Raw genomic sequence first — 13536 nt, 5'->3', positions numbered from 1 at the left:
CAAAGAAAATTATTAGAGATCTTGAATTAACACTATCCAAATATTTTCATCAATAAAATTGACAGTATACAGTAAATAGTTAAATACAATATGTAGCTGACTTTATCATCAAGGTATTCCATCTATTTAAAAGCAGGTTTCAGATGGTCCCTAATGATTATTTAGGTCTAAGTAATGCAAGAAATTTCTCGTTATTAGCACATTATCAATTCTTTATTCATTACTTATGCCTACCTTCTCTAAAGGCTAAAAAGCTTGCCGTCCTCTTTTCTTTATCCTGCTTACACAATGTTCTCTTATCAAATTCTTCAACACACCACCAACTTTCAATAATTCCTCAATCAACTTTCTCTGCCTTTTTTTACTTTCCCCCAGTAATTGCCTCAACGTCCAACCCATTTGAAACATCTGAGTTTATCTACCTCTCATCGAAACTTATTTTCTTCATTTTCCTCCTCATTCACGTCTTCAATCTACCCCGTGTACTCATCATCAATTCTCCTCTTCTGCACAATTCTTCTACCAAGGCCCATATTGCTATGCCCCTTATTCTCTAACAAAAATTACTAACTCTTTCTTCTTTGTAAAATACTGCCTAAATACATTAACTGCTCCACCTCCTCAAGTGTTCCTCTTACTATTTTTAGCTTAGCTTTCCTACTTCTCACAATTCCCATTATTTTTGTTTTACCAGAGATAAAGGTTAGCCCTGCCTCACTTCCCCAACCATCCCAATTCTCCTTTACTACCCATACCTGTGCTGCCTGATCATGTATAATTTTTGCATAAGAAGACTATCCCAGTCTATCCCCTCATCCTCCATCTCCTATTACTTTGCCGGCTACACATGGCCACCTCAATGCCTAAAAATCTGTGAAACACATAAAGGCATCCAGATTGTATTTGATATTCCTTTCTACTATGTACTTATCACTGCAATCACATCACACATTCCTCTTCCCTCCGAATTGATTTTTGCCTTGGTGGTAGTTTGCACTATTTTTTAACCTTCTATTGATGATTTGTAGAATCATATTAGCTGCATGCAAAATTAAACTTATAGTCCTGTGGTTCTCATACACAGCTGCTTTACACTTTTTTGGGATCAGGATCAATACTGACCTAAGGAAATCTCTGGCCACATTCTTCATCATAAACACTGCATTCAAGTTCAAAGGATCCCTTCCTCCAATTTTCTCCCTAAATTCTTAAGTAAATATGCAAGAATATTATCTATTCCTTCTGCCTTGTTGGATTTCATCTCCCTTTGTGAATTTTCCATCTAGTAATCCTAGATCTCAGCCATTCCCATCTATGTCGTATTCTCTATTTATTTCTCACCTGGGCTGCCTAATATTTTCACCATGAAGTTCTACATATTCTTTCCATCATCCCTGAATCTCTTCTTGCTCAATTAATAACTTCTATGACTTATCTCTTACAGCAGGGATAATTTTTATAGTGCTTCTACTTTTTGCTGCATATGAAATTTCTCCATATATATACTTTGACCTTTCCACCAAATTTACTTGGCCCTATTAGGCTCACACGTACCTCTATTGTTTAGTTATCAATACACTTCCCCACATTTTCATGCAGACGTCCTTCTATCCTCTCAAGCATCTCTCCCTTAACCCATGGCTGTGTAATTCTCTGATTCTCTACCATTCCTATTGTTTCCTTAGCTGCTCTATCTCATTCTTCAGCTCCACCAACCTTTCCCCAACCATTTCATTCCTGTACCCACAGTTAGATATTTATTAAGTTTTTCTTGGTCTTCTTCCTTTCTGCTCCTACTAAACCTCCAAAAATTCATTCCAACACCATGCTTAACCTTTTGAATCATCACTGCACTTCATGAAATAATGATCCAAATCTGCATCTGGGAAGCTGTGGGAGTTGATGCAATTTCTAAATCAATAGTGAGCCATATATATTATACCATGCCAAACCATAATATGTAATTTAACTGCTATCTAACTTCCTATCCCAGCAACTTGTGTTTGTATGTATGTTTGAACCAGGTGTAAACCACTTAAAGAATATTTCATTTTAAGATTTACTGCTTTGACATTTCTATTGCAATGAGTTAAAAAACAAACTTGAAAATTTGCCACTTAGAGATATCACATTTATGACATAACTAACTCTCACAATCGTTTTATTCAGTTTCCATGCTTCACTGGTCAGGCTAATCTGCATATTTACAAAAATATAAATTAATAATACTCTCTTAGGAACCACAATTATCAATCTGATAACTGTGGTTTGATAGAATAGTAGTAAGCCCATTGGCATGTGAAATTCACAAATGTCAGGGTAGGGGGGCAGTTCCTTTCCTTATAACGCCAGAGGTTTCACAGGAAGATATGGTGAAGAAGATGGTGCCCAGAGGTGTCAGCTAGAGTCGAACCCAGGACCTCTGATCAGTAACCCAGTGCTCTGATTAGGACTGCCTCATCCTCTTTGCATCTTTTAAAATATCTGTTGCCCTTGTTTTTTTTTTCATAGCATTCATGTTGATGACAATATTTGGCAACATTTAATTAAAAGTAATGAGTATATGGCACTCTTTTAGCCAAATTTCTCTCTCATAAATGCTATAAATCCTTCCATAAAAAACTTTCCTTCCAATTTCCTTACATTCACAAGTAATATTGTAGGGACACTACTTATCCCCACATTCTATTGCTTAGTATTTTCTAATATCGCAGCCCTCAATATCATCCTAATATTCCAAGTCCTTATTCTAGCTGGTTTGCTCCTCTTCTCTGTTGCCAATTCCTCTTTAAAAGCATGTCTTATGATGATGACTATTGACATCTAGCATCAGCAGAGAGACCATCACCATTGTACACTATTGTAGTCCAAGGAGAAAGGTAACAAATATGGCAGTTTTATTTGTTAAAGATTAAAATAAATATTTTGATTTTTAAACATGAATGTTATAAATTTGGAGGAGATACCTTGGTGACTCAAAGAACAAAGAATTATATTTAACCTATAATGTAATGATGGTCACCTGAGTTGAAAAAAGTATGTAGTATGCCTTATCATCTAATATAGGTATTATTTTTGTTATATTACTCAGACCAAATGTTTTCATAAAAAATGTGGCAAAAGACATCATGATGCCATTATCCAATCAGAGTTGAAATTACAACAATTTCAGACTTGAGCAGAAACAACAAAGAAAGATTCAGGAGAGCAGAATACTGAGAGTTATTGTTTTTGGTGGTGGAAAAAGAAAATTTAGAGGCAATTTCAGTACACATGAGCTAATAATTACAGAGGGAAGCACATGGAAAAAGGACATACTTTCAGATGAACTGGAAGGTTCGAAGTAGTAGTAGCATTTAGGAGAGACGACCGACAGCTGAGGTCATTTGCGCCATAGGGGATAGACAGGAAAGGATGAAGGGTGGAGAGAAACCCGGCATCGGCATTTAGCCTACTCTTTACAAAAGGCGCCAAGGGGTCTGCAGCTTAACGTCCCATCCACCCTTCATCCTTTCCTGTCCATCCCCTATGGCACAAATGACCTCAGCTGTCGGTCACCCTCCCTAAATATTGCTACTAAGGTTCGAAGACAACTAAGGAAGTGGCTAATAATAGCTGGAATGAGAGAGGGTTAATAGATTCAACTGAATGGGAGAGAATCTCAATAATATTAACATTTATTGTTCAAAATTTGAATTGCAATAAATCACCTCAGAAAATCTATTTAAATCAAATATCTTGAGTTTTAGCTGAGTACAAAATATTCAAAAGCTGAAAACTGTGTATTCTTTCCCAAAAGTTGTCATTATTTTCCTACCATGGGGCCGAAATGGTATTTTGTACTTTGGAAATGAGCTTAATATTAAAAATAAACATAGTTATGGATGAAATGAGTTTTTTACTTCAGGTTTTAAGGGTTTAGGAAAATATTACAAGCTGTATCTTTATACATTAGCTACAATGTAGAATATATGGCACCCCTTTGAGGAATCCATTACAACAAAATATCTACAAAAACAAACATCCAGTAATAAAGAAATGAAAACCAACAAAAATGTAAACATTATATTAATCTATAGCAATTTTCTGGCAGTGTACACTTTATTTTTCCTCTTTTAATCAAGCTTCTAAAAACAACTCATGTATTCATGCAAATATATGAGCAAAAATGAACTCAATGCAACTGTATGCTAACAAAATTACATGGAGCTCAAATAACAACTGATGTTATAAGGTTTCATTCTCAAAAATATATTATACGCTACTTAAATATTAACGTATTTACTCATGAAATTTCCCATTTTCAGATATTTGAACCCACACAATCAGGGAATATTGCAGCAGAAGCTTGATGACATTACAATTATAAATAATGTTATCATATTATGGAAAATGACATAAGTAAATACTAAAACTGGTATCTTCAAAAAATTCTTCTATTGCTCCCAAAGAAATGAACCCAGAATAACTTAGAGAGTAGAAAGGGATCAAATATAACATTGATGGGCAAAATACAAAGTAATGTAATAATAGTGACAATGACTTGTGATTTTGTCACTTCCAATAGGTTGGTGTTTGTACAAAATCACCGCTTAGCCATATTTTGTTTTCCCAATTTCCTTTCATTCAACCATAATAATTATAACCACAACTTGCACAAAGTCAACACTTTAATCACAATGCTTACCACAGAAGCAAGTCCTTCAAGCAAGAAGAAATACAACTTATGGAGCAGAACTGACTTCACTGAAGTCAATACAGTCAGCTCAACAAGCATTTTGATTTCAAAATTCCATCAATCATTCTGCTCTTGGCATGAAATAACTCATGTCTGTAAAACTTAACAATGCTACGCTGGCTCAATTAAAAGTATGGAGGCACATGAAGGACAGGGAAAAGAGAAAAAATCAATGAAAGCAGGAAAAAATACAGCAGAACTGAAACACAAAGAAATATCAAAAAAATAAGTTTTTTTTGAGGCAATAATTGATTAATATTGGTTCATCCCTGGAACAATTCATGGAATGTGCGTAAGGCCTATTTTCTCTCCTTGAGACATGAAATATCATAATTTTAATCTCTTCACACTGTGCAATCTCAAAGAGAGAAAGAATATCACAAATGTTTTGATAACCAATCAGGAAAGTCCAATAAAAATTAAATTAAAATTAAATAAAACTTTTCATGTTCAAGCTAAATTGTAAGAATGTTACAGATATTCACAAAAATGTTACCATGACAGAATCAAACCAGAACAATAATATTGTTCATCACAGTCACGCCAGTGTTATCAATCAATAATGTGATAGTAAACAAAACTTGTTAAAAATGTTTGAGCTTCTCAGTTCTTGATTACCCAAGTCCCATCATAATTATTACAAACCTAGCTAACCAACTTCCATCACTCCAAAAAAATATCTAAGCATGATTTTTTTAAACTATGAAGTCTATTTTTTGCTGAGCAATTTTTTAATTATTTAGACTTTTTTAAGAACTGCAGATGCTCATTCTAAACGACTTAGCTAGTCAACTCTGTACTCAACACACAAATACTGAATGCCAATTCTAGAAGCAAAGGTGATTCAAATAAACAATTTATTCAAATATGTAGTTTTGAAAAATAAAACTAGATATAAAAGGTAACAATTGAATATGGGATACTCAAAGAAGGCACATTAAAATTACACCACTACTTAAAGAAAAAAACCATTCTATTCAAGATGATGCAATCCAAAAAGAAAATTATTTTATGGAAACATTTTTAATGACATATTTGTGCTCTTAAGACTTTCATGTGCCATGCTCTTCACAATTCATAATTTAGTAAAAAAATTTACTTGATTGAAATATATTCCACAGACCCTTTCAAATATCCCCACCATTTTCTAAAATTTGTATTGCTTTGATATATATCTATATTTTTTTTTGAAAGACTGGCAAAATCATTACACTGGAAGAAGTCAGCCATTCCAGTAAACTTGAATAACTCAACTGGAAGTTTGATCTTTACTGCTAGATTCCAAATTACTTAGCCAAAGAGTTTTTATGTTACAAAATTTGAATACTTAAATGAACAGTACCATATGAAATGAAAATTAATTTTATGAATTGACATAGTACACAAACATCATATTATAAGTGCCACAGAAGGTGATATTTTTGTAATAATAAATACAAAATTTGGGATTGAAAACTTCCATAGAGCACCATTTGGTTAAATCTTCCAATCAATATAAAATGAGTACAAAGACTTCGCTTCAACACACTTGATGAGAAAAGAATGGTCTTTTAGAACTATTTACAAAATATGGGAAACCACTGATAAATAGAGCCATCACTGCCACCAGTTTTCAAGGCACACGCAATTCACAAAAACACAAAGAGACAGCAAAATACAAGCACATATATTAATGGGAAGTTGCAATGGAAGTCCTTTTTCAACCTCTTTTACCAAGAGATACTACAAAATGAAGAAATTAAAAGATGTCACAAAGTGAGCTACAGAAAAGAAATTAAAAGACATTAACATTTTGTAGTCACCTGGGTAACAGTTACATTTGAAGACAAGTAATTCTAAAGTTCTTAACATCGATAGAACCAATGCATGTTCTTATAACTTCCTGCAATATTCCAAAAATTAAAACGCAACCAAGTAAACAATCAATTTTCATTTCTATTTTAACTATGTGATCTAAATTTTTACCATAAACTCATGATAAATAAAATACAATAACAAGAATACTTTACAAATTTTACTAAAGCTGAATGGTCAATGAAAATATTATTAATGAGTTTAAAAGGGCAAGTCGTCCTTAAATCCTACCAATCACTTACACTGTTCAAATGAATTTAATGATGTACAAGAGTACATACAAGGCAATGGCAGTCACCATGGTCAACAAATACTAAATTAAAGGAACTAAACCTGTCTTTAGGGGATAACGATATCCAATGTCACACCATTAGATAACAACCCACTTTTGATTTGATCATGACAACATCTTATCATTATAGTGGAACTTGACCGAAATATATGCATAATGATAGAATTTCCAAAACAGTGAAAATGAATGGCGAGATGGTTTTTTATGAAATATATATGAGCTTATTATGCACAATGGGAAATGCAACAAAAATTTTCATTACTTTTTACACTCAGCCAAAATTTATATACAAACAAGTTCCAGAATGAAAGTGGCACCATGCAAGATGAGGAACCCATTAGAATATGGACCTTTGATCTGAATAGCAACCACTTAGTCGTCCAAATCCAAAAGCACCCATATACTGCTATTTTCTGCATCACACTTTATAATTTTGATATCCTGAAGTTCAACCAGTAGCCTACACATTCATTATCAAGCCATTACCTCACAATATACTTCTGCTGTCCTGTTTGTCACTTCCACTTTGGTCACTCTTCATCTATGAACATGACACAGGTGCATGACTACCAGTCCATCTTCAAACTATGTGCAGGTTCACCTAACTGAATATAAATTTTAGTGCCAATAACTGGTAATAATGTCTCAGAATTCTGTAGCAGTTTGCATGTCTCAATAAATTCTTCCAGTGGCGTTCTTCAAGGAAGATGCATATGTGCTCGCTTCAAAACATGAAACACTAACACGGCTCATGTGACATGATGAATTTAAAGAGGCCATATTAAGAAGAAGAAAGGTCAGAGCATTTAATTTTTCAGTTAATGGGGTGGAGGAGGCAGGATTGGCATGGGTGTCAGTCTCTTCTTGTGGGAGAAGGAGGTGGCCGCATGGAACCGGCACTCTTTTTCTTTCACCTCCCCTTTTTTTAACCGCCTTGTGGGGACGGGTAAAAAATGAACCAAAGCTCAGCGCCCAGCACTGTTCCCTGGCCCGCCCTCTTGAGCTGCTTGCCACCCTGCCTCCTCTGCACTTCACAATTTATGGTTAGAAGTTAACCAGGTTAGACCTTCATAGAGGCCATCCCCAGTTGTTGCACATGAAGGCTGCACATACCAGTTCCGATCTCGAATTCGAGTCAATCCCAGTTTTTCCTGGATCTCATGTGGTTTCATTGCTAGAATGGGAAATTTAAAACAAAAATTAATCTTAAGAAATGCACAAAATTAATTATAGAATGTTCACCCAAAATGTATAATCGACGAATTAATGACTTGGAAACATGAATTGTATCACAGAAATCCCTGAGATAATCCTCTAAATAAAAAAGAATAAATAGTGAATTGTACATTTTGGGAAAGTTGTATTTTAAGCATACTCATGACTCGCAAATCAAAACTTGTATCAACGATTGCCTGTACACCCAAGAGTAGCATGTGACCCGAAAGGACAGGCATTGTAATTAAATATTAGGACCCAAATAGCACACTTCAATACTCACAATAGTGGATATAAAAAATAAATTTTTGCAAATGATCAAAAAATACTGACTCTATTGAAAATCTAGAAAACTTGAAATAATGTGTAAAACGTATTCATTCATCAAAGCTAAATTCATAGTTATTCCGATTAATTCAATTTAATATTAGGCAAATTTCACTAGTATATCTAAACCCCAAAAATGGAGTCACATTTCTAATGAAAACGCATAATTGAAAATTAATGGGCCATAGTGCTAAAAATTTGTAGGCAAAACAATGCATAAAATTCTTTTGAAAGGCCCATCTTCTGAACTAAAAGTAATAGGCATATTCTGTCAGTAAACATTTTGCAGAGTTATATTGATCAGGATATGTTTTTTAGCAGCCCCATACAGTTTATATATTAATAAAAGCAAAATATTCTCAATTGTTTAACTAGTTAACACTTTTATCACCTTATGCATAACATCTAACTCAATTTTCATTTAAGCTTTAGGGAGAAAAATTAGATTTTGATGTTAACAATATAGAGGAAGGGGAAAAGCATGAACCCTGAAACATTTTCCTTTGTTGCTCCTTTTTTTCTAATTGACTGGTTTTGGCAAATGGACGAGTATACGATGGGGAAAATACCTACTCAAGCAGCTCAAAGTGTAAAAACTCCCAGGGCAGGCCATGCAGATAACTACACTTTTTCAGCATCTGAATTCTAAATATTTCACGATGACGCACGAACGAATATACTACTACATTCTGTTAATAGAGATCGCAATAAAAAAATGTTGCGCGCCTAAATATGGAAATGGAATTCACATCCATCAACACGAAATAATGAAGTGACTTTCTTCTTTATGGGCTAGTTTCGCCGGCGTGATCGATGAAAAATGTCACCTCTTCGCAGCCCTCTTGCATCGAACGCTATATTTATAGAAAGGCTTTATTTTTATTCGAGGCGGTAGAAAAAGCGGCCGAGTAGAGGCTAAACAATTCGTAAGCAAAGTGGAAGGCGACCTTGGAAGGTCCCCATCGTAATTAAACCTATCTTCCCCGTTAGAGCTCATATGCTTCCTGTACACGGCAAAGCGATTGCGAGTTCCCTTCCCATCAACTTGTTTCCGGTCGTTTTCATACGCGATGTTCTACCGCGTGATTTTTTTCTACTATGACGTCACAAACTCGGGATACTCCGCAACTTACGTAATTCCCATTGCCCATTGTGCGCCACCTGAAGTCTTCCACGAAGGGATCCTGTGAGCCGCGTGCCATTTTCAAACGAGTACTGGTAACGGAGAGCATATCAATAGGTCGTAAATATTTGAAGGAGAATACCTATTCAAATACGAAGATTTAAGAATGCCTTTCGCACTACAGCGTCTCGGACAAATGACGCCAACAGGACTATTAATAGATTCTGGCGATGTATGTGGTGACAGACGCAATGAGGAAAAAATAAGACAAAATATATACTCCGTTCAATCATAATAGCAACTCCGGTTAAAATCACAGAATAATACTAATTCCCTTTATTACAAGCAAATTTTTCATCTGCCAGTGACGACCATCTTTACTATATCGTTTACTTTCGAAGGGGTTGTTGAGGCCGTGAAAAGTCCTTTGCGACGATATTCTACCTTTCACGCCTGATGTTACAGGATACTCACCTACCACATTACTCGACACCAACAAAAAGTAGTTATCAATCCGACCGACAACTTGAAAGCTGAGAGAATGTAGGGACCTCAGCTCACTTGCTAGTTTCAGCGACGTGTTGAGGTTGGGGGGGTCAGTTCCTTTCCCTATATTGCCTGTTGTTCCGCGGTAGATCTGGGACCCGAAAAACCACGAAGCTTGCGTGAATTCCCGGAAGTATCACTAGATCCCGGGACCCTCTAAATCAGTAGCCGAACGCTCTTCACCATTAAGCAATACGCAAATCACAATCCAAGCTAATTGGCCATGAAGTCATTATATAACGGTACTATCAATGGGTTTACATGGTGTTCTCTACGAGAGCCAGGAACATTGAAATGTTTCAATTACTAGACAAATGCACAAAGTGGCCGATTATTTAACATTCATAGCTATACCTTATCTATTTTATTCACTCAATTGCAATGCAAAAATAATAGTTCATCTAACGGTTACTTTACTAGTGGCATTAATAATTAACGTGTTCATGAAAATACGCGACAAGAAAACGTGTGACTTAACATTTCTCACGCTTGAGAACGATAGAGATTAGGTGAGTCGCGAAAGATTCACACGCAACAAAACGAGCACTGCCAGTTAATATTTACTTCCACAATACCACTGACGATACCGATTCTACAACCATTTAGTCTGAGTCAACTGTACGTATAAGAAGCATTTCCTTCAAGTCCAATAATTCCCAATTCTTTATCTTTCATTACCTGGTCCTATTTGCTATATTGAAAGCCTTCTCCAAAACCACGAAGCGAAGGATGATATCCTGACTAACTTCTATCAATATACTCACTACTGTTCTTGCAGCACACTTTCCTCTCGAGGTCGACACCGAGCTTGAACTTTTCTACTATATTTTTAAGTTGATCCTCCGCAATTTACGTAACCACGATGAACCTATACCGCGCAATATATTAAAATTATTATTCTGTAGTCCTCAAAATCTATTTGGTGGATATTTCACGAGGTGAGGATCAAAAGTGACTTGAAGACAATTTCCGGCCAAACTTATCAATATTTTTCCTCGAGGGCTGCTTTGTACTGTTAACGTTCCCACAATGTGTTCAAGACTTGCCTCGAGATGTTTTCGGTGCACACAATTTCAAGTAAAACACGATAACTCCAACAAATTACAGGGCACATTCCTTAAAGAGGGACGGAAAAAGAAACGGGGAAGGTGGATGCGACACCTGACAACACTTATTGTGGTAAATGGAAATGATATTAGAATACAGCATTATTATAGTATGGGAATACGACATGAATGAACACTGCCTGCTAAGAGCATTGAAGAGTGCCACGATACAAAAACCATAACGAGAAAGGAGGGCGAACAATGCAGTTGGAAGAGAATATCCCGACAAAATGACTTCGGAGATTAGGGAAAAATGGGAGGAAAAGAGTTGTCTGCGATATGCCGTATTGTTTATCATCATCCTTGGTCGTTCAATCCTAAAATTGATTGACTACAGCCCTTCATCCTACCCTATCTGATGCCAATTGACTTACTTCCTGGTATTTTTTGCAATTTCCTCTCTGTATTGCTTACGTGGAACGGGAAATTGCTCTAGTTCAGGCGTAAAGTGGCACTTGAATCATTTTAAGAATTAGTCTTTGCGTCCGCAGCAATAAAACTTCTAAAAAACGTCTCAAAATCCATTAACAGGCTCAAGGTAAAAATGTTCATTTTTTCACCCAGATTAATTTTAAGTAAATTCTTTTCCAATACTCATGTTCAAGTTCTTTCATCTTCCTGATCATTTCTTCAACAGTATATGATTTCCGTATTCTTTCCGCATCGACTGTTTTCCCAGCAGTTCACGTTATCCCATTAACAAGATCTTTCCACCTTTCGTCTAATATATTCATCAAAATATTCTAATTCCTTAATTTTTTCAACGATACCTGCCTCCTCTTTTTTTTCTTTGAATTTAACCTTCTACACCTTCTACCCATTTTAGTTCACTCCTTTCAACCCGGTCGAATTTCAATTTGCATTTCATAACTAGTCAATTATGATTAGAATATTTATTCGCCCCCGAAACAGCGGGTACATGGCGCTTTTGCTAAATTTGTACCTATCAATGATATACTCTAATCGGTATCTACATTTACTTCCATCCAATTTCCACTAAATCATCGCCCGAATGTGTTTAAACATGCACACTAATCCTTTCACCAAGACATCTCGACATGTCGATATTAACGGCCAATTACTAAATTTATTTAACCTACTATTATCTCTACTCATAATATTTTATAACTCACAATGTATACTACTCGGAAACAATTCTCTCAATGCAAAAATTTCAGAGTGTAAAAATCATTTACATTGAAAGGGATCCCGGTCAAGCCGAATGATTTTTACACTCTGAAATTGTTTCAGCATATTAGCAGCTGACTTCGTTAAAAATTACTCTGGCGGCATCTCCCGCATTTTCTTAGAACTAAACAAATCTCTACTCAATATTATGACTATCACTTCTCTTCCTTCTACATATTACACTCTAATGCTGGTAGTAGTGGTAGTTCGTCCCAGTAGTTCCTGCCACTTCCCATCTCAATTAACAAAAATACTTCAACATCAAACTTTCCTATTTTTTTCTCTTTCTCCATTTTTCCTTCTAAATTGTAACAGAGCAACCTGTTCTCAATGCCCATTAATATAGAATTATTTCATTAAGAACGGTCACCTCTTTAAATATTTTCCTGCGACGCGTCTGTACAAGGAATCTGTCAGATGACGGCCGACGTTTTCCTTTTCCCGCTGTCAAACAGTACGTAAATCTGTTCCATTGGGTTGAGTGAAGCAATTGACAGCAGTAATTATACTATGAATTGTGCCACTTGCACATTCAATTGTCATTGGCTTCCTTCGTGATGTTTTAATGTGACACCAATAGTTGCATCTAGATACTGCGGCACTACGTGAACGCTTTTAACTGGCTCTTCGATCCGCCTGGCATGATTCAACAACCCAGGTACATTTATAAAGAGAGCACTTATCACTGGGGCGGCAAAACGCTCAGGCCCTTACACCAAATCAAGATTGTAAAACATACGGGGAAAATAGCAACAATAGTTTCAATTTAAAAGTCGACTGATAAGTGACAGTAGAGCTCACCTATTTCTAAGCTCAACGGCGTGATAAATTCGCACATCGGGGTTTTGCGACAAGTTACTATCGATACGTCGCCCGTGGTTTTCCAGAAAGATTTGGCACCCAAAAAAGTACACAGCCAGGGTAAAGTTGAATTAACCAGTAGTGTTACCCGGATTTGAGCCCCACGCCTTCCGGCCTAGAAGTCTGGCCACTGAACTACTACGCCTTGTAGAGGGGAAAATATCCTAAGCCAAAATTTAACCCAAATGTTTTAATTGCATTGAAGAATAAATCGATGACGTGATGACAAACTCCCAATAGTGTAACTAACCTATTCCAGAGGGTTCAATTCACTTGAAGGGCATCA

General features: G+C 35.9%; 1 protein-coding gene across 1 annotated transcript in view; it reads right to left on the bottom strand.

Annotated features, from left to right (window-relative positions):
- Window positions 1-3878: 3878 nt before the first annotated feature.
- Arf6 (ADP-ribosylation factor 6) overlaps window positions 3879-13536 on the bottom strand; it is a 30304-nt gene continuing 20646 nt past the window's right edge. The window contains exon 5 of the mRNA XM_071583558.1: window positions 3879-8058. Coding sequence (XP_071439659.1) covers window positions 7916-8058 — 143 coding nt within the window. The 3' untranslated portion in view covers window positions 3879-7915. The remainder of the gene's footprint in view (window positions 8059-13536) is intronic.

The sequence above is a fragment of the Hetaerina americana genome, unplaced genomic scaffold (assembly GCF_022747635.1).
Source record: "Hetaerina americana unplaced genomic scaffold, ioHetAmer1.1.p SCAF_14, whole genome shotgun sequence".
Classification (NCBI taxonomy): domain Eukaryota; kingdom Metazoa; phylum Arthropoda; class Insecta; order Odonata; family Calopterygidae; genus Hetaerina; species Hetaerina americana.
Note: the sequence above shows the minus strand (reverse complement) of the source record. Positions and strands in the feature narration are given on the sequence as shown.